Below are 21281 nucleotides of genomic sequence, written 5' to 3'. Positions count from 1 at the left end.
AACTTTGTTTGACATAATACTCGTTCCAATCTGATATGCTAGGTACTTGTCATAGAAAAAAGAGGAAGGTGCATCACAATCATTTCAACTTTTTTCATCGAGAATGATTATCTTCAAAGATTTTGATATTGCTTCTCATGCAAGCAGTATATATTCGATTGTGTGCTACCTAAGAGCAAACTTTGAGGTGCTTGATCCGGAATTTTGTCAATTTTAGATATTTTACCTCTATCTCTCATGGTTTGCTACTTTTTTGAGATGGAAACGTGATGATGTAATGTAGCATTTTGATTCTTGCAACAATAATAACATCACCTAGTTTTATGTAATGTTGTAATTTGGAACAATTTGTAAAACAATAGATATGAAATGAAGCAGTTGACTGATTTGATTTCATGTGTTAAGCTTCAGTGTTGAAGATTTGTTGTAAACATACCTAATGGTTATTATTAGCTCAGATTATTTACCAAGGGGATTGTTTTAAATTTGAAGGATTAGAGGCGGAAAGAAGATAGCCTATATGCGAATCAAATATTGATGTTGCAAACGCAGCCGCCATCAAATTCAGCATGCTAATTGACTGATCATTAGGCTTTGATAAATTTCAATGGTGCCTTTTTGGGGTTTTGATGAGGAAATCATCAGAAAAAAGTTTTAAATAATTATTGAGTTTTGCGCATCTAGATTGTCATAATTTTTTAAAAACAAATTGAATAATGGAAATGAAGTTTCCTTAAAAAATGTAATTTGTGATTTACTTATGGTTAACAACTTGAAGTATAAAAATTTTTATCGTTAAGGACCTAGAATAACTTTTTAAAACCGTTATAACTAAAATCTAACATGATGTCCTTAACGATAAATTTTGAAAGTTCAAGTCCGTAACAATGAAAAAACTCAAAATGTAGGTGTAGGCATAAATATTTTATTACATGTCATATCACACATTTAATTGACCCATTAAAATTTTAAAGTTAAATGTTTACTTTATGAATGGGACCTCAAGAAGACTCTTCTTTGTTGTCGATAACTCAATCTCCACTCGCTTGACATCGACAACGTTTTCCTCGAGAGAAGTATGTGATTTTGTCAAGTCTTCCACTGTTATTGCCTACTCCCCAAGAATGTGTTTTGAATCTGCGATGATTGTCACAAGATTGTTCTCCCTGATAGTCAGCTCTGTGAGTTCCAGTCGAGTTTGGTTTCGGTGGATGTCTTTCATCTCTCCTTCAAGGGTCCGAACTCGTTCCTCTTCCTTATGGGCGACGACTCACACCACTACTCAAGTCTAATTCTGCCGTCAAAAGTTGCAACTCAAGCACGCTCAAAGCAGATTTCTCTGAATGCGTCTTTGGTTGAGAACGTAATCTCAAGCCACACTCTAGGTACTTTTCAGCAAGGCCTTGTAAGAAGGATATGTTGATACCTTTGTCCGTAATATACTAGCTAGAAAAGCTCTTCACATTCCTCCTTTAAGTTGTGAATTCCGTCCAAAAGGGTTTCCAATAGCTTCTTCCTAATGGATTGGACCATACAGCTCGCAGCATGTCGCTCTGCTTGTCAGATCACATCTCGAACATTCTGAGAGGGTGTCTTAACTGAAACAAGAGGGACATCAACAATGTCGCTGGACTCTTTGAATCAAAATGCAGGCTGCAGTTTGGATTATGACAGTATCATGAGAGGCATCAATCAACTCTTGATCCGGAGAAGCGAATGTATTGTTGCATGCTCGTAGCTCCTCGACAATGTCCATTTCACCTTGGTCATCCTAAATACACAAAGAAGGAGGTAAGAATATGCAAACAAAAAGAAAAAGGAGAATGAGGTAGAACATAAGCAACTTAGTTATGTTTCCTCATGATCCGATGATTCATCATAGCCATTACCGAAGATGTCGTCAAAAACTGATTTCCCGTCTTTTTCACCTTTTGCAACAACTTCACACGGAAGGGGAGGGACAGAATGACTAGTCAGCTTGACCTTGCGCTTCTCATCAGGCTCAATAAGGATCTTGACAGCTTTCTCCTTTGGTGAACTAGCAGAGTCATTCACCTTTCTTTTTCTTAACTTACTCTGGCCACGAGTTTTAGAGACATCCGGAGAAGTCGGAGGCGCAAGGAATAACATAAAGAATAGACCAATTTCCACCAAGACACAAAGGCCGGGGTAGTCCGGGCTTGGATGCTAAGAGTTGGTTCCAAGGCGAATGCTCGAACTGAACAAGCTAAATAAGCGATCTTATCTGGAAAATTTTTGGATCTCCAGCTCGCCAAGAAAATCTTGGCAAAAACCAAATTGTCGACTAAACCTATGAGGGTTTGTAATACTCAATCTCGTAGCAATTTTCATGCCTCAAAGTTACAAAGCTAGATCTCATACTAAGGAACAACCCGGCGATCTGATGAGATTGCATGTTATCATCGGTGAAATCTTCATACGTGCTTCTGCTCACAAAAGTAGCAAGCCAGCAATTGCCTTGTTAGATCAATTGATAGACCTTGCCTCAAAGCTATTGAAAGATAAGGCCGCTCCATGACCGTGAAAATTGATCATACGGGCACCACCAGAAACGTGTGCGGTTGAGCGATGGCTTTGAATGTAGCTGGCTATCCAAACGTATAAAAAAATGCGCACGAAACGAACCCTGGCGTTTACCTGGTGAAGAGGAAATACAAAGCTCTCCCGGGCCTCCTTAAATGCTTGCAAGGACAGGAACAACTAAGGAATTTCACGACCGCTTGCAAGGTATGATGCAGGTCTGAAGACGCCAAGGCGAATATGACCCTCATTTTTCAAAGGGAGGGCAAAAGCGCAAATCCACCATGAAAGAAAAGCTGCAAGATAAGTTTCACGGCGATGAGCTTCATGAATGTCTAGGTCAAGAAACGCTCCATGAGTACTGTCACTCCATGGCCAAGGGTTCCCAAATGTTAAAAAATATTTGTCATATACAGGATAATTCGCCCTTTTCCTTGTGCTTTTAGGTGGTGTTGAGTACCTAAGAGAGTCACGGAACCAAACACGACACCATTCTTCAAAAGTGACACCTAACCTGTTAGATTTTGTTGTTAAGTGGCGAAAAGCTTCAAGCAAGTATGTGCAACTGTGGGGAAGACGTAGATCATGTTCCGCTTTGGATTCTTCAAGCGCCCTGGCAGAGATCACCTCGTCATATAGAAGACCAGAAATGGGCAAACCACCAAGGACATGAACATCCCACAAGCTAATAGACATCTCTCCCTCCAAAAGAAGCAAAGTGTTCGTTATAGGGCACTAGGATTCGCAGAAGGTTTGCATAACTGAATTGTTGCACTTGTAAATGAATGATGGTGCCCTCTAACGAATAGTTTACTTTTTTCTAAGGGAGAGATGACTATTAGCTTGTGGGTGTTCATGCCTAGGTGGTTTGCCCATTTCTGGTCTTCTTTATGACGAGGTGATCCCTACTAGGGCGCTTGAAGAATCCGAAGCGGATCATGATCTACGTCTTCCCCACAGTTGCACATACTTGCTTGAAGCTTTTCGCCACTTAACAACAAAATCTAACAGGTCAGGTGTCACTTTTGAAAATTGGTGTCGTTTTTGGTTCCGTGACTCTCTCAGGTACTCAACACCACCTAAAGCACCAGGAAAAGGGTGAATTATCCTGTATATGACAAAGATTTTATAACATTTAGGAACCTCGGCCATAGAGTGACATTACTCATGGAGCATTTCTTGACCTAGACATTCCTGAAACTCATCGTCGTGAAATCTATCTTGCAGCTTTTCTTTCATGTTGGATTTGCGCTCCCTTTGAAAAATGAGCGTCATATTCGCCTTGGCGTCTTCAAACCTGCATCATACCTTGCAAGCGGTCATGAAATTCCTTAGTTGTTCCTGTCCTTGCAAGCATTTACAGAGGCCTGGGAGAGCTTTGTATTTCCTCTTCACCAGGTAAACTTAAGGGTTCGTTTCGTGCGCATTTTGTATACGCTTGGATAGCCAGCTACATTCAAAGCATCGCTCAACCGCACATGTTTCTAGTGGTGCCCGTATGATCAATTTTCGTAGTCATGAAGCGGCCTTATCTTTCAATAGCTCTGAAGCAAGGTCTCTCATCAAAACTAACAAGGCAATTGCTTGGCTTGCTACTTTTGTGAGCAGAGGCACGGATGAAGATTTCACCGATGATAACATGCAATCTCGTCAGATCGTCGGGTTGTTCCTTAGTATGAGATCTAGCTTTGTAACTTTGAGGCATGATAATTGCTACGAGATTGAGCAGTACAAACCCTTATAGGTTTAGTCGGCAATAAGGTTTTTACCAAGATTTGTCTGGCGAGCTGGAGATCCAAAAATTTTCTTTTTCTTTGCATATTCTTAAATCTTACCTCCTTCTTTGTGTATTTAGGATGACCAGAGTGAAGTGGACATTGTCGAGGAGCTACGAGCATGCAACAATACATTCGCTTCTCCAGATCAAGAGTTGATTGACGCCTCTCATGATCCTGTCATAATCCAAACTGCAGTCTGCATTTTGACTCGAGAGTCCAGCGACATTATTGATGTCCAACCTGTTTCGGTTAAGACACCCTCTCAAAATGTTCGAGATGTGATCTGACAAGCAGAGCGACATGGTGCGAGCTATATGGTACAATCCATTAGGAAGAAGCTATTGGAAACCCCTTTTGACGAAATTCACAACTTAAAGCAGGAATGTGAAGAGATTTTCCAATATATTACGGACAAAGGTATCAATATATCCTTCTTACAAGGCCTTGATGAAAAGTACCTAGAGTGTCGCTTGAGATTACGTTCTCAACCAAAGACACATTCAGAGAAATCTGCTTTGAGCGTGCTTGAGTTGCAACTTTTGACGGCAGAATTAGACTTGAGTAGTGGTGTGAGTCGTCGCCACAAGGAAGAAGAACGAGTTCGGACCCTTGAAGGAGAGATGAAAGACATCCACCGAAACCAAACTCGACTGGGACTCACAGAGCTGACTATCAGGGAGAATAATCTTGTGACAATCATCGCAGATTCAAAACACATTCTTGGGGAGTAGGCAATAACAGTGGAAGACTTGACAAAATCACATACTTCTCTCGAGGAAAATGTTGCCGATGTCAAGCGAGTGGAGATTGAGTTATCGACAGCAAAGAAGAGACTTGATGAGGTCCACGAGGCATTGAAGACCTTACAATGGGAACCATATATTATTCTTTTCTTCCCTCTTTTTTGTTAGTATTGATTTGAGAGACTAGTGAATTGTCTAAGTTTGTGATTCCATTTTTTTGAAATAGAGCACATAACCATTTGATTTCGTAATAAAGAATATTTGCAATACACATTTGATTCTCTTATAAGACAAACGCCTCAATGTTTATTTTCTATTTTAATTTTATTTTTTTAAGTCATTCATAGTTTATACTCTTGCGGACCAGGAGTATTACGTTTTTTTTTTTTTCCCGTTCACAGTTTATACTCTTGTAGGCCAGGAGTATTACAATGAATAATTTTTTTCTTGGTGGCTGGACTTAAAGTATAGATGACTTCTTCAAGCTGTCTATGTACCTGTGAAGTAAAGAAATTCACTCCACAAGATCAAGCCAATGTAGTTCATCAAACACTAATTTTTTTTATTATCATTATATGAATATGCAGTTTGTTCTCTTGCTTAGGAGTGTACATGGTGAAAAACTTCAAGGATAGTAACGCTTCAAGAACTTCCCGTTGATAGGGCCTATGCGCAACTCCGTCAGCATCAACAATCTTATAAGCTCCATTTGTGTACACTTTCTAAACAACATACGGGCCATCCCATTTTGAGTCGAACTTGTGTTTTACGAGAGACAATAATGGGTCTCTTCACGGCAAGAACCATATCCCCGACTTGAAAAGAACGTACTCTCACCTTCTTATTGAATGCGCGCGTCAGACAGGCTTGGTAGCACTCCAACTTTTGTTGTGCTTCAAGTCTTTTTTTTCATCAAGTGCTTCTAATTCTGCTAGCCGAATCTTAGCATTTTCTTCCGCTGTAAGATCCTCTTGAATGGCTATCCTCAATAATGGCACTTGTGTTTCCAATGGCAATACAAACTCTACTCCATATACGAGTGCGTAGGGTGTTGATTGAGTTGGTGTTTTGTACGTAGTACGATATGCCCATAATGCTTCACCAAGTTTCTCATGTCAATCTCGTTTGTGTTTTAACACAACCTTACTGAGCAAAGTACAAAATGTTCTGTTCAAAGCTTCAGCCAACCCATTAGCAGGAGCGTTATACATCGAGGACTTACGTTGTGCAAATTTGAACTTCTCGCAGAGACTTGTCATCAATCTATTGCAAAATGGTGTATCATTGTCTGTGATTATATAACGAGGTACACCGTAGCGATAAAGATGTAATTTCTAATAAAATCAAAGACATTTTCCTTCTTAACTTCTTGAAGAGCAACTGCTTTTTGCCCACTTGGAGAAATAGTCTACGCCTGCTGCGAGGATGTATGGGTGGCCGGCTGAGGACTTTAGTGTGATTGGACCAACAACGTCGAGACCCCATGCTTCAAATGGCCAAGATGTCACAGTAGGATGCAACGGCTTAGGAGGCTGACGAATGAAATTGGAATGATACTGACAAGCTTCACATCTTTTTGCAAATTCCATGGAATCTTGAACCATAGTTGGCCAAAAATACCCCAATCTTTTGATCCGATCGTGAAGCTTTGGACCAGCTTGATGGGCACCGCAACTCCTGAATGAGTCTCTTCTAATGTTTTGACCGCTTCTTCGTCTCTAAGGCACCGCAACCAGGTTCCAAGGAATGAACGTTTATAAAGTGTCCCCTTGTAGTAGATGAAGCGTGGAGCTCTGCGTCGAATTTCTGTCTTGTGTTTAGGATCACTTGGCAACTTTCCATGCTCTAATACTACAATGGCACCTTCTTCATAAACTGATACTGCATTGGCACCTTCTTCTATTCCATCTTCAAGAGGTGTCACCACCCATCGATTGCAAACCGGGACTGACATGCTTTCTTCTGCCCCCAGTGCCAATGTGGCTGCAAGGTTGGCAAGTGCGTCTGCCATCTTATTGGCACTCCTTGGAACATGTTGTAATTTGATGCTGTTAAATGTTTCCAACAATTGTGAAGCATGTCTTTGGTAGGGTATCAAATCCTCTTTCTTGACATCATAATCATTAAGCAATTGATATTAAGCAGCTGATGTATCACCAATTTGGAATCTCCATACACATCCAGGTTCTAGAACTCCATTTCTTTAGCCATTTGAAGTCCAAAAACGAGCGTCTGGTACTCAACGACATTATTGGAACAAAGCTGGGTAAGAACAAAGGAGTACACAAGGATATGTTTTTCAGGTGATATAAGAATCACTCCAGCACCATCTTGTCGTGCACCGCCATCAAAGTACAATTCCCATGGTGGCAAGATGTCGATATAGGAAGACTTCTTCTCCAGGTAGATCGTCTAGAGTTCCCAATCTGACGGGGTTGGATGATCGCCAAGAAATCCGCCAAAGCTTGCCCCTTAATCGCCTTCTGAGAGACGTATACAATGTCATGTTGGCTTATGAGAATTGCCCACTTCCGATTGCCCGGACAAATACTCCTTGACAAGATATACTTGATGGGATCGCTTTGGAGATCACCCGCACGGTGTGTGCTTGCATGTAATGCTTCAATTTTTGAATGGCAAAGACCAAAGCTAAACACATCTTTTCAGTGGGAGAATAATTCAGTTGTGCGCCCACCAATGTTCGACTAAGCTAGTATAGAACTTTCTCTTTACCTTCATTGTTTTCTTTTGCACATAATGCCTCCAATGATCTTTCTTGAGTCGCGATGTAGAGAATGAGAGGCTTTCCTGGAACTGGTGCCCCAAAGACCGAAGGTGTAAATAAGTACTTTTTGATACTTTTGAAGGTTTTGTGACATGACTCGTCCCATTCGAATGGAGCACCTTTCTTCATAAGCTGACTGAAGAGATGGCATCGCCCAACCAGGTTTGAGATGAAGCGTCGGATGTAAGCTAGTCTTGGAGGTGGCATGTCTTGGATTGCTATGATCTTGGATTGGTCAATCTCAGTTCCCCTATGTTTTACAACGAATCCCAAGAACTTTCCAGAGGTGACCCTAAATGCGCATTCATAGGATTCATCTTCAACTGATACCTACGCAATTTTTTAAACATGTTACGCAAGTGAAGTAAATGATCGCCTCGCTTCTTTGATTTGACAACAAGATCATCGACATAGCACTCAACCGTCTTGTGCATCATGTCTTCAAAGATCTTTTGCATTGCACGTTGATAGGTGGCTCCTGCATTTTTTAAGCCAAAGGGCATCACCTTATAGCAGAATATGCCTTTTGGTGTGCGAAAAGCTGTTGCTTCTTGATTTCTGGTGCCATCAGGATCTGATTATATCCTGCAGTGCAATCCATGAAAGACAAGGCTTCATGGCCGGTCGTAGCATCAATCATTATTTCAGTGACTGGCAACGGGAAATCATCCTTGGGACAAGCATCATTATTCAGGTCCCTGAAATCCACACATACACGCAACTGACCATTTTTCTTCCTCACAGGGACAATATTTGCGATCCATGTAGGATATTTGACTTCACGAATGAAACCTGCATCGATGAGCTTATTAACTTCATTTTCAATTTCAGGTATCAACTCAGGTCGAAAGCGTCGTTGAGGCTGCTTCTTTGATGAAACCCCTTTTCTTATGGCTAAATGATGTACTACCACTCTTGGATCTAACCCGTGCATCTCTCTATAGCTCCTTGCAAATACATCATTATACTCCATGAGTAGCTCAAGATACGCTTTTTCTTATTTGGGGGTGAGCAATGCAATGACAAAAATTGGTCGTGGCTCATCTAGAGTGCCAAGACTCAACTACTGTGGACTGACCTCCATCTTCAAGTGTTTTCGGGGTCGTTTCCACTTCCTCATCTTGGCCCTTAACTTCATAAACTGTGACATGATTGCAAGAGGCAGTCGTTTCTTCATTTAACCCTTCATTTTGGATAATAGAGGGCTTTTGATTTGTGAGAACTACAGTGTGGCCTCGCACAGTAAGAGACTTGCCCATTTTTACCTCTAAAGTTGAGAAACGCTTCATTCGAGATGGTATGGTACTTCTGACCTCCTTCTCCAATTTGAATTCATCTTCCACCTTTACTGCATCCTTCCGTCGCCATTGCTGTTTGCGATTAACTTTGCTTTTTCCAATCCGACTGAAGACAGATTTCTTACATTGCGTGTCTTTCCCCAGTCTATTGAAGATGCTTCTTTTAGATGAACATGGTGTTGCATCTTTGCATGGTGCTGCATCTTTGCGCCTTCCGGCTAACAGTTGAAAGATCGGACTTGATGACGGAGAATTTTCTCATCCTTCTAGCCTGTCAAACACCGAAGATTGTGGTTGAATCGAAGCAGGCTTACTTGATCCTGTCAAAGACATACTCCATTCTGACTGACAAAGTATTTTCTCCTTCACTTTCCTCCAACTCTTCAATTGCAATGTACTGTGTTGCTTGTATTGGTTTTCGTCGTGTTGTTATTTTAACTCGCTTAGATTATGTGAATCCCGGGCCAACCTTTTTCACAAAAACACGCTCTTCTTGCTTCTGGAGGTCTTCTTGAGTCTCGTTGAGGCCATAAGCTTTAGCTTCCATGACCTTCCCCATAGGCTCTGGATTCAAAAATTCATATCCAGAGTTCTCCATAAGCTTATAAGCAACAGGGTCAAAGCCTTCTTTTCTCGAGCTTTGCATTTCTAATGATTTCTCGAACCCTGGAAGTGGCACGCTGCGTATTTTTAAGTCATTTATCTTTTACACTGGTAAAGTCATTCTTTCAGAAATAACTTGTCTTCTTTCACCTTGCTTTGGTATAGGTTTCGTTTTTGCTTCATCGCCTCCACATTGTGCAAAACGAGATTGACCTTTCTTACGCCTCGACATTGGATATAGCCAGCACTGGCGTTGTGAGGTAGACTTGGCTCGTCTTCTTTCAAAGAGACCTTCTCATCCTTGTTTTCTATCTTTATGATCTCTGCTACTCAAGTTTCTTCGAACGAACATCCGCCTTGATTAGCTCTTGCTTGACAACGACACTCTTTCCCGTAGATGCAATCTCTATTGGCATGACCTCTTGAGGCTCCTGCTGCTCAATATAGAACTTCGCATCGGCAAAATGTGACTCAGCTTCAGAGAATGGGTTCACATCTGCACTTACCTTTCTTTCGCCATTTCTATAGTATTTGAGGCATTGATGCAAGATTGACGCCACAACGCCATTTTCATGCATCCAGGGCCGCCCTAACAACAAGTTATAAGATGTCTTCGAGTCAATAACATGGAAGACTGTGGTTTCCATCATCTCCCCTATAGACAAATTAGCTATGACCATTCCCATGGCTCGTTGACCTCGTAAATTGAATCCTTGTATCATCAAGCGGCTTTCGACAAATCCTTCCTGGTGATCTTCAATTTCTCCATAGTAGCCTTAGGCATGATTGACCGCGGACCCTCCATCAATAAGAATGCGGTTGATCCTTTATTTTCGAATATACCCACAAACAAAGAGAGGTCTGTTATGGAGTTTTGATCCCAACATAAAATCAGCATCTGTGAATGCTAAGGCTGCGCTACATGCTGCACACGGATCAGGATGGTTTTCATAAATTCCTTGCTCAATATTTTCCTTAAATGTATAATGAGTAAGATTTTCTATGGCGCGCGCAAGAGCAAATCGCATTTCTTCTGGGAGGGAAAGGGCTTGTCGCCATCCCATCGTGAAGGAACTGTTTCCACAATGCAAAATTTTGGCCTCCTCACGGATCTTCCATGATTGAGACTGTCTTTGGGAAGATGACTTTGTCCACCTCGCTCTTTTTCTTCTTCCACCAAGTCATAGGTCACCATATTGACTGAAATTTCGCCAAAGTATTCTTGAGGAAAGAATTCGTCTAAGGTGATGTGCATTCGTGCTTCCTAATCAAGAAGGTCAATAGGTAAGACATCATATTTACTAGTTGGTTTTGTCTCCTTTTTCGCCTTAGAGCGTCTGGATGTTTCTTTTTTGTTGTCTTTTTCTTTGTCGAAGAGGTTGTGACTTTGGCATCACCTTCTTTTTCTGCTTTCTTCTTGTGACTAAAGTCCAAACTTCCTCTTCTTCTTTTTCATGATGCATAGGAACCAAATTTGAATAAACATGATGTGATGTGCATGACAAATCCACCACTTCCACCATGACTGGCTCTAGGCTTCCAAACTGAATGAGTTTTATTTGCTTCATTTGGCCGTTGGATGGGAAGGCTTCCAAAGTGACTGAAGTATGATTTGATTCTGCCATATCATCAAGATCTAGAACAATCTTCCCGTCATTGGCAAGTTGCATGATCTTCTCCTTCGGCATAACGCACTTCTCGATAGATGCTTACCAAACGTGTAACGAAATAGTTCGGATCAGATTTCTCCCCGCCTCTTCTGGTCGCTTGGACTTGGGCAGTTTTATAATCCTCTTCTCGAGCAAATCTTCCAACATTCCTGCTAAGTCAGGAAGGGATACTTCTTAGCCTGCAGTTCTTTTAACATGAGTCTATCTTTCTTACCATTCTTGAATGACCCTTTCTTTTGTTCATTCTTTTGGTTTTGCAATATCTTCACAGGAGCAGACGTAGTGGTAATTGCAAAAGACTCCTTTGACTAACTCTTGAAAGGCTTATAAGTCTTCTTAAAGTCCTTCTCTTCTTATACTCTAAAGAACTTCCATCACGGTTGGCGATAGTAAGCTCCATATCATGGGCCCTTTGCCAATTCCTGAAAAGATTTTGGTTTTATACCCTGCAGAATGTACAAAAGTTATTACTTCACACCTTAAATGCACATCTCCACAGCAGAAGTTTCTGACAAGCGATCCTTGCACTCCATACTCAGAGCATGCCATCGGTTGATGTAATCAACAACAGGCTCGTCTTCCATGTTGTCGTCTTGGTTAACTCGTTCATGCTTACATGCGACGTGTACTGTAAAACCTGTTCATGGATTCTTCCTCCATCTGCTCCCGACTACTGATGGATTCTGGTGAAAGATTTGTGTACCAATCGAAGGCAACTCCCTTAAGGGAACGAACAAATTGCTTAACCAACAAATCTCATGTGGTCCCAGCATTGTTGCAAGTCTCCACAACATGTGATATATATTGCTTATGGTTTCCCTTGCCATCAAATTGTTGAAATTTTGGAGGTTGATAGCTACTTGACATTTTGATCTTGTCAATCCTCTTGGTATATGGCTTCATATAACGATGATTGTCATGAGAATCTCCAACCAATTGCATTTTGACGCACTGGCTATCATATCTGGATTCTTTGAACATTATGATCACCTTCTGTTTTCACCCTTTGAGCTATGTTTGGATGCGCGACTTCGATTGTTGTCGGCGTCCGAATCACTTTCGCTAGGGCTTTTTTCAAGCTTCTTCTACAAGGCAGCAATCTGAACATCTTTTTCTTCTCCATCCTTCATCATCCTTTGGATGAGATTCTTCATTTTGACCAATTGTTCTTCAAGTGTTTTGACTTCTGTACCATGACAGTAGCAACGTCGGGTTCTTGAATTGCTTTGAACAAATGCAGAATTAACAGGTGTGATGAAGAGGAGGAACCATTGTTACTATCATCATCGCCGGCCACGTTCAATGGTTGAAAGAGGGGATTCGAGGAGAACCCTTCGAACAGAGCATCGTCTGACTTCTCATGTGTGAAAGGGTTTGAATTAAATACGATAACTTCACGCGCTCTAAAGAAAAGTGGCGCCGTGGATGATTCTGAAGTGGTTGAAACACCTAGTTTAGTGTGCAATTTGGTAGGTATAGATGTCACTTGCAAGTTGGAAGCAGCACTCCTAATAGCAGCGTTCTTCGTCCCCCTAGTATGAAAACCAAGGGTTACATCATCAATAAAATCACCCAATCATGGATCTCCGCTGGAATTGATCAGTGTTCTCCACATCAGGATGAGAGATGTTTTTCTTTGGTGCCATTGCTTGGAAAAGATTTGAACTTTGTTTGGATAAAGAGATGAGTGATAGAGATAGTCCCACCGAGTGTACCAAAAATTTGTAAACACAAATTTTAGATGTCTGCAAAATAGAATCAAAAGATATGAACAAATGATAATTTTATTAATATAAAAATTTGACTACAATCACTAATATATATCCACTGATTCGATCTCCAACAATGATTTGATTTTCTTAAATGAGGGCCTCCGGACTTGATCTCCTTCAAGTATAGTTTCTAGAACAGAACAACTTTGATGCTTGTTGTTCTTCTTCTAGGTTGAATGATTTGATTTGGATGTGTAGACTTAGAGAGTTTCTGAACTCTGGAGCAACTTTCTATCTCCCTCTCTTTCTAATCTTCTGTTTTTCTCCTGGCAAATAAAGAGGAGCTCTCTATTTATAGAGTTAGGAGAACCCTAGGATTTCCACTTATCCTACCTCCTGGGCCTAATGGACATAACCCTTTTAAGAGTCCAATTTTCATTTAATGAGTCAATGACCCAACAATAAATAAATTAATTAAAATAAGTCATGTTTAATAATAAGCACAAATTAATTAATTTAGATGATCACCATTAATAAAGTCAACATTTGACTTTAAAATTTTAATGGGTCAATTAAATGTGTGATGTGGCATATAATAAAATATTTATGCCTACAGTAGGTCGTCATTGTATTGGTCAAGTCTCCATTAGGCATTGTGTCTCTTTCATCTCTCAAACCAAATATCCACTGTAAGCCAGCCTTTATGGAGGATTAACCAGAAGAAAACAAGCAATATTCTTCCACTAAGGTGTCTAGGGTACATTCTCACGAACTTTTGGAAACACAACATATTCCAGAAAACAAGCATTTTCTTGTATCAATAAGCTTTGGGGTCATTAAGAAACATAATGACATTCACACTAGAACAGGCTTGGCATTTTATCATCTTCATTCAACATGTCTCGAGCCATGCAACCATTGATATGATGGTTCATGCAACAGAAATGCAGTGCTACGAATTGTCATAGCTTAGACAGATTAGTGAAGATGATTAATAAATGAAAATGACCTGAATTCTTATACTGGAAAATTGCATAAGATAAACGCAAAAATTCCAGAGGCTTGCTCACTCACAAACGAAAACTAAAGGAAACACCAAAATATTCATCATGATTCCCCTGTATACTACTCTATTTATAGCATTTATTCTCTAACTCTCCACTTATGCAAGAAACTCCTATAACAGAATTCTTTTGCACTTCCCTAGATGCCCCTCTCCTATAGGTTTATTCCTTGCATGCAGCCAATATCTCATCAAAACTCAAGCACATTATTGGAGTGGTACCTAGTTCAGTTGCTATCTTCAACCCGCAACTAAGGGGGTGTCCACTTGCCAGATTTAAATATGTTGTAGAAGGTAGAGCTCTTCGACACAACGTAAAAAACTGCATATATCAACATTAAATTAGCTGGGGCAGAGAATTTTTTTTCCGCAAATTCTTGATTCAGATGTTTGATGCTCAGACGAAGTATTAGTTACACAAAAAGCAGCAGAAGTTATACACACACACGAGCACACAAAAAGATGAAAAGATAGTCTATTAAGAAATTTATACAAAAATACATAGATAGTAAAAATACGCAAAATATTAATTGGTAAGACCAAAAACGTCTGATCATACTGCCTGACAAAAGACCACCTGTAACGCAGCAATGCTACCTTTTGATATTCGTCCTCGCTTTTCAGAAGCCTATTCGAAATTTCTTTTCCACCCCCGAAAGGACCCGCCAAACCCTATTCTCTAAATTCTGAATGCTTTTGTATCTACCGAAAAATTATCAGGTGCTCCAGAACTATTATGCCATTAGTTGTCTAACCAGTTATAAACTGACACACGTAATATTACCTTTCCCGATAGGACAACTATTTTGATTGCCATTTCTATTGATCAGGATCACAATAGACAGGGTAGTGGTCCTCGACCATGCCACAATCATATATAGCAGGGAAGTAGCAGATAGAGAGTGAATGTACCTGGTATGCCAGGAATGACATGATTTGGTTCTTTCAGAACATCATGAAGTGTCCTTTTCTCATTGATTTTCACCCATTTGGAAGGGTCTCTACCTGGCAAACAATCACATATTGAAGATAGCTGGCATTAGCTTTCTGTATCCTCCAAAGAAATGTGAGAAGTAAAAGTAGATCATTTATAAATCAGAGTTGTGGAGCAACCGCGCAAGCATTGACATATTTGATTTATCAGAAACAAGCAAAAATTGAACATTTAGGGAGGGAGAGGAGATTCAGCTTCTGAGGGTATACTGAAGCCCCAAAGAAAATGACAGGAGTATACTGCAAAGGAACTGCAAGGAATTCAATGAAAGAAGCTTGAAATGGCAACCTAAATCGCCATTACATTACAGTAGAAGTAATTCATGTCCTAGCTAATAGTCCATACGTAGTTAGAGAGCTGAACTGATGTACTCCGGCACTAAGTAAATCGACAACCATCAACATTTCTGCTAATCAAGTGCGTGAAAGTATATACATCCATCAAACTATCAGATAATATAACGTAAATAGTACACACTACCTGCAGGGTTCCCATAATTTGGAGGATCCTTTTCTTCACTAACGCTCACTGCACCAGCACCTACTGTGCCTTCCAAAATATAATGCAGAATCTTTGTCTTTGACAAGCAAACTGATGAGCCAACCTAAAGAGTTACAAATTTATGAGTCAGTGGTATTCTAGAATTGAATATTTGAAAAAACAAAAATAAATAAATAAATAAAAAAATAGGCCGGAAACCATGTCAGTTTGTAGGATTCAGGGACATGCATACTAGACCAAGTGACCAACCACTAATCCAAGTGAATTTTATCACTAAAGTTGCCACATTGCATGCCGCAGTCCTGCACAATTTTGATTTTTCTACAACCAATTCCCAAGCACACCAAGTTCCAAAACAAAAATTATATATCCCAATACTAGAATTTGTTTATGCATAAGAAGCTTATAGCAACTCTTAAGTGCTACTTTTCACAACATAAATCTCATCCATCAATCTAAAACTAAAGATAAAAAATCGTCACAATATACAAAATGCAGTGAGAACTAGCCAAGGTCTAGGAAGATGAAGTCCAGAAACTTATCGCTGTTAGGTAACAAAAAGCTCTAATGGCACAGTAATATCCTCTGATAAAGAAGGTCATCCTATTTCAACTAATTGCAAAGTTCATTGGGGTACCAGCATGCACTTGATCCAATCTCAAAAGCTTAGAAACACTTAGGATAATAATATGCAACCCAACTTTGCCTATACAACCAAAACAACCAAAAAGGTTCAAGATATAGCCAACCAACTTATTGGAATATCCCTCAGACAGCAATGAAATCAAAGAGTGGCAGGAAGGGCATAATACCTCAAAGTACAATTCAATATTTTCACGGGTGTATGCATTTTCTTTATCCCATGGCAGCGGCAGACAACTTTCTGAAAACATGTTTCTATGCTAAGGACATTATCATACATATGGAAAGAGAAAGATAAATTGCGAAAATAAACACGAAAGCATCATCAGTAGAATTATGAGGTTCCTTACTGGAGAATTCCCCCATTGAATATAAGAACATGGAAATTGAAGTAAAAGCTTTGCATTTACCCTTGTTGTTATTTTTGCCAAGGGGGGGAGGGTAAGTCATAACATAGTTCATCATCCGTCATAGAAACAAACAAACTGCCCTCAGATATTCCTAGAAATATCTATGTCATGACTTGAATATGACGAACTTATCCTAAACACTATTATGGATTCCATCACGCACCAAATGTGTAAAAAAAGCTAGAAACAAATTAAAATAACAAAGATAAGAGTGCAAGAAAGGATATTATATCAAGGTGTGATGTAAACATGTCTGTCTCACAGAAGTCCTCAATTATATCACTGGACATGACCTCTGGATACAGTAAAAGCACAGGCCAATGAAGAATCTTGCTCTTGTCTATAACTGGTTTCTTCATCCCAGTGGGTTCCCGGTACATTGCTGCACCGATTTTCAATCCTCTATCTTCAAATGCAGAAAGAAGGTCCTGCATATTCAAGGACAACTGGATCAAGATCTGTCAAAAGAAATTACCCCCGTCTCCAAAAGCAATAAATACTATGTTGCTCGGACTCTTCATTTAACCTCAAGTACCCGTCTCGGATCCTCAACACTCGGACATGGGTGGGATACTTGGACAATTCGGTTTGGGCCAAAAAATTGCAAAAGTTCCAAAATATAGCCGAGTCGGACACTTGGACACGTACCCGTGTTGGACATGGGTACCATAATCCCCACAACATTTACAAATATAACTAAATACCTTAGCGCCATTCAAAGAATCAGAAACTTCAGCCTCATGCTTCTCACGTTCTGCCAATTTGCCACTAGCTAGCCTCACTAGCTTTCTAAATTCTTCATTATCAGGAGATAGTTCAAGTCCTTGTTCACAAAATGATATAGCCTCTTTCACCAAATCTAGAGCAAACGATGCTTTAGCAGCACGATAAAATCCCTATCATATATTAAACACATTGTCATAGCTTCAACAAGAAGAATAACTGCAAAATATTCCTGCAAGCAAAATAACAAGGGGATGACAAACCTTGATATTTGTTGGAGAAAGCTTAATGGCCTGCTCCCCATCCTCAAGGGCGCGCCTGTTATTCCCTAACAAAAGATTTACATGGGCTCTATTCGAATATAAAATCGATGTCTCCGATTCACTTAAAACCTTCTGATTTATAGCTCTAGTGTAACAATCTAAAGCATCTCTGTAGTGCTTCTTCCCCTTCTTAACATAATCATTCCCCTGATCCTAGAACAGCCAACATAGAAAAAGAAAGAAAATCAGAAAAAACTCCCAACTTTCTAACATGGCATAAGATAAGACCAGAAGTTGTAACTAAGAAACAAACATTGGTCTTTGTGATTAACTTCAGCATTGGTCTTCAGCAAAATAAAGGTGCGCTCTTTTCACAACAATAATAAGTTATAGGCCTAATAACTTCATATAAGTTCTAATAATTTCTAACACCTCATGAGATAAGCTTTAATAAATTCAGATAACTTTGCTGTGCATAGAGGAAAACTGCAAGTTCAAGTGTCCTATATCTCAAGTAGTTGAATATGAACACTAAAGTTGTTCGCTTGTTCTATAAACACTAAAATATCAACCCAACACAATATTTAAATTCCAAAGAAAAGAGACAAAGATGGCTCAACAATAAATTTGCAAGCATAAAATGAATTGGGTCACCACTTTAAATAGATAAATCAAGAGGAAACAAAGTACTGCTGAATCATTAAACTTTGCAGAATCTGAAAAATAATGTTATGAAATTGTAGAATTATAGAAATTAGTAAAAGGAGGAAGTGAAATAGAAGGAGAGAGAAAACCTTAAGTTCAAAAGCAGCAGACTCTTTGAGGGCAACAATGGCCTCTAAATCAAGCTTCTCCTTTTCCGTTTGGGGTTCTGCACCCGAGTCCAACCACAACGCCATTTTCGCTTTACTGTTCCGCTATAATTTTTGTGTGTGAGGGATTAGCTACAGCAGCGGGTGCTATAGCGAAACTGATTGCAAAAGAGGGGAAATCGGCCAGCCCCTATAACGTTGAGCTTCAAGATTTTAGGTGGGGTTTTTCAACTTCCTAGAATCCTAGCAACACCTTGAAACGGAGTTGATATTTTGGAAAATTTTCATAAAATGACTTTTTATAATTGTTATGAAATATAATATGGATGCCCATTATACCCCCGTTAGTATATCCGAGATATTCTAAGGTTTTGTTCTCCAAGCAAACCCTAACTATTGTATTATATATATATATACCCCGGACTACATGGAATAAGATATACAAGACGATTCTCTCTTCTCTCTTCTCTCTTCAGTTTATTTACAACACGTTATCAGCACCAAACCCTAGCCGACTGAGCAAACAAGAAACCAAGAAAATCATATCGTTGAGGTAAAGTTTTATCACTTTTGTTATTAGCGACTACCCTTATTTGTTGGATTTTAATTATTATAAACAAAGGAACTGTATAAAATTTTGACTATGGTTTTGTATTGCCGCATGTTTTGTTCGGTGGATTAGTTTGTATTAATGTATTGCCTCATGTTTTTTTGATCTCTTTCTACTTCTAAATTAGATTTTGGATCTACATTATTCACTATATATCTATGGTCTACGATAATTTTTCTCATAGAACTCGATTAACTTTAGCGTTTCTTGGTTTAATCACGTTAACCTATGTGGCATAATTAATTTTCCACTTTGTTCAGAGTCTTGTATTGTTGTAATATTTAAATCATATCTGTGCGCTCTCATGTACACTACGTCCAACTTCTTATTAAAGTTGTACTTCGTAATTATTGTGCCGCAATCTGTTTATTTATTTGATAATTTGGTAGTTAATTTTCTGAAATGAAAACTGGTTCAATACATTATATTAGCGACCATTATTTTCGTTACACCGATTCATCATTGTTAAGGTATGTGGATCTTATATTCATTGATCTATATCATACTGATATATTGTTCTATTTTAAACGATTATTATATGTTAGTCTCTGCTCTTAATTTTTATGATAGAGTTGTGAATTTTGATTGCTACCTATTTTCGATCTATTTAGCCTTATGCGATTTACTTAATTCACTGTTAAGTGGGCATTGCATGTTTTTTTTTTTTATGGAAAATTATACCATTCAACTTATTTTGTAGAAATTACTTTCTCTTTGAGATCCTTTATTGCTTTCTCTTTGAGATCCTTCGTTTATTGACTTGAGTAGTCTACTTGAATTACAATTTGATATGAAGTCCTAATTTCGCAATATTCACTTGTATATAGTGTACTATGTCGAACCTTACAAAACTTGAATTTGCGGCTCTTGATATTACTGGAAAGAACTATTTGTCTTGGGTGCTAGATGCTGAAATTCACCTAGATGCAAAAGACCTTGGTGATACAATCAAAGAAGGAAATAAAGCAACAAGTCAAAACAAAGCTAAGGCTATGATATTTCTTCGCCACCACCTCCATGAGGGTCTTAAGATTGAGTACTTGACTGTGAAAGATCCACAAGTCCTTTGGAGTAATCTAAAGGAAAGGTATGACCACCAGAAAACTGTAATACTACCCAAAGCTCGTTATGACTGGTTACATTTAAGACTACAAGACTTTAAGTCTGTAAGTGAATATAACTCAGCTATGTTCAGAATTACTTCACAGTTGAAATTATGTGGAGAGAAAATCACTGATGCAGAAATGCTAGAGAAAACATACACTACCTTTCATGCGAATAATGTTGTCCTGCAGACACAATACCGTGAAAAGGAATTTAAGAAATATTCTGAACTTATATCTTGTCTCCTTGTGGCTGAGCAAAATAATGAGCTACTGATGAAAAATCATGAATCACGTCCAACTGGTTCTGCTCCATTCCCTGAAGCGAATGCGACATCCCATAATGGGAAAGAAAAATATCATGCCAACAATAGTGGTCGAGGACGTGGACGTGGACGTGGATACGGACATGGTCGAGGTCGTGGACGTGGACGTGGATACGAATATGGTCGAGGTCGAGGCCGAGGTGTTCTTTTCCAGAATTCATATTCCCACCAGAAGGGGACAATAAAGATGATAACAAACAAGAGAAAGATAAAAATGAGAACGTGACCAATGTATGTTACAGATGTGGAGGAAAAGGTCATTGGTCTCGTACGTGTCGTACACCAAAACACTTGGTTGACCTTATCAACAATCATTGAAGCAAAATGGAAAGAAAGTAGAAACAAATCTTGTGTACGAAGATGGCGAAGGTGACTTTGATTGTGGCAATACAACTCACCTGGAAGTTGCTGATTTCTTCACCATCCCTGAAGGGAATAATCAATCCTTAGATTAGATTATAGTCATTTAAAGAATAAAACTTTGTTTTCGTTTATTAAGTTATTACTACAGATTTTTGTTTGGATTATGTTATTTTATTTTAGATTTTATTTGTTAGTACTATGATTTTATATTGTTAAATTTTGGTTATTTAGTTATTCTTATATATTATTGTTATTTCATTTATTTGAAGAATATGAATGCCCCTCAAGTTCAGTTAGCAATGAATGGTGAAGATTTATGCCTAGCAGACAGTGCAACTACT

At 39.1% G+C, this 21281-nt stretch overlaps 2 protein-coding genes across 2 annotated transcripts; one reads left to right on the top strand and one right to left on the bottom strand.

Moving 5' to 3' along the window:
* Nucleotides 1-14108: 14108 nt before the first annotated feature.
* LOC104899318 (uncharacterized) lies at nucleotides 14109-18811 on the bottom strand. Its single transcript, XM_010686487.4, has 8 exons — nucleotides 18521-18811; nucleotides 17727-17939; nucleotides 17445-17636; nucleotides 16968-17168; nucleotides 16501-16581; nucleotides 15668-15791; nucleotides 15106-15198; nucleotides 14109-14515 (listed from the first exon to the last, which is right to left on the bottom strand). The coding sequence occupies exons 1-8, from the start codon at nucleotides 18623-18625 to the stop codon at nucleotides 14445-14447; spliced, it is 1080 nt and encodes a 359-aa protein (XP_010684789.2). The 5' UTR covers nucleotides 18626-18811; the 3' UTR covers nucleotides 14109-14444.
* Nucleotides 18812-19981: 1170 nt separating this feature from the next.
* On the top strand, nucleotides 19982-20803 carry LOC125491936 (uncharacterized). The gene has a single exon (XM_057390814.1). The coding sequence runs from the start codon at nucleotides 19982-19984 to the stop codon at nucleotides 20801-20803; it is 822 nt and encodes a 273-aa protein (XP_057246797.1).
* Nucleotides 20804-21281: the final 478 nt, after the last annotated feature.

This window comes from Beta vulgaris, chromosome 7 (genome assembly GCF_026745355.1).
Source record: "Beta vulgaris subsp. vulgaris cultivar EL10 chromosome 7, EL10.2, whole genome shotgun sequence".
In the NCBI taxonomy this organism is placed as follows: Eukaryota; Viridiplantae; Streptophyta; class Magnoliopsida; order Caryophyllales; family Amaranthaceae; genus Beta; species Beta vulgaris.
This window is presented reverse-complemented; position numbering and strand designations above follow the sequence as displayed.

Coding starts and splice junctions, on each gene's coding strand:
- LOC104899318 (XM_010686487.4), bottom strand. CDS start 18,625: ATGGCGTTGTGGTTGGACTCGGGTGCAGAACCCCAAACGGAAAAGGAG. Junction 16,582..16,967: donor TTACATCACACCTTGATATA/ATATCCTTTCTT, acceptor TAGCATAGAAAC/ATGTTTTCAGAAAGTTGTCT. Junction 14,516..15,105: donor TGTCATTCCTGGCATACCAG/GTACATTCACTC, acceptor TGATATATGCAG/TTTTTTACGTTGTGTCGAAG.
- LOC125491936 (XM_057390814.1), top strand. CDS start 19,982: ATGTCGAACCTTACAAAACTTGAATTTGCGGCTCTTGATATTACTGGA.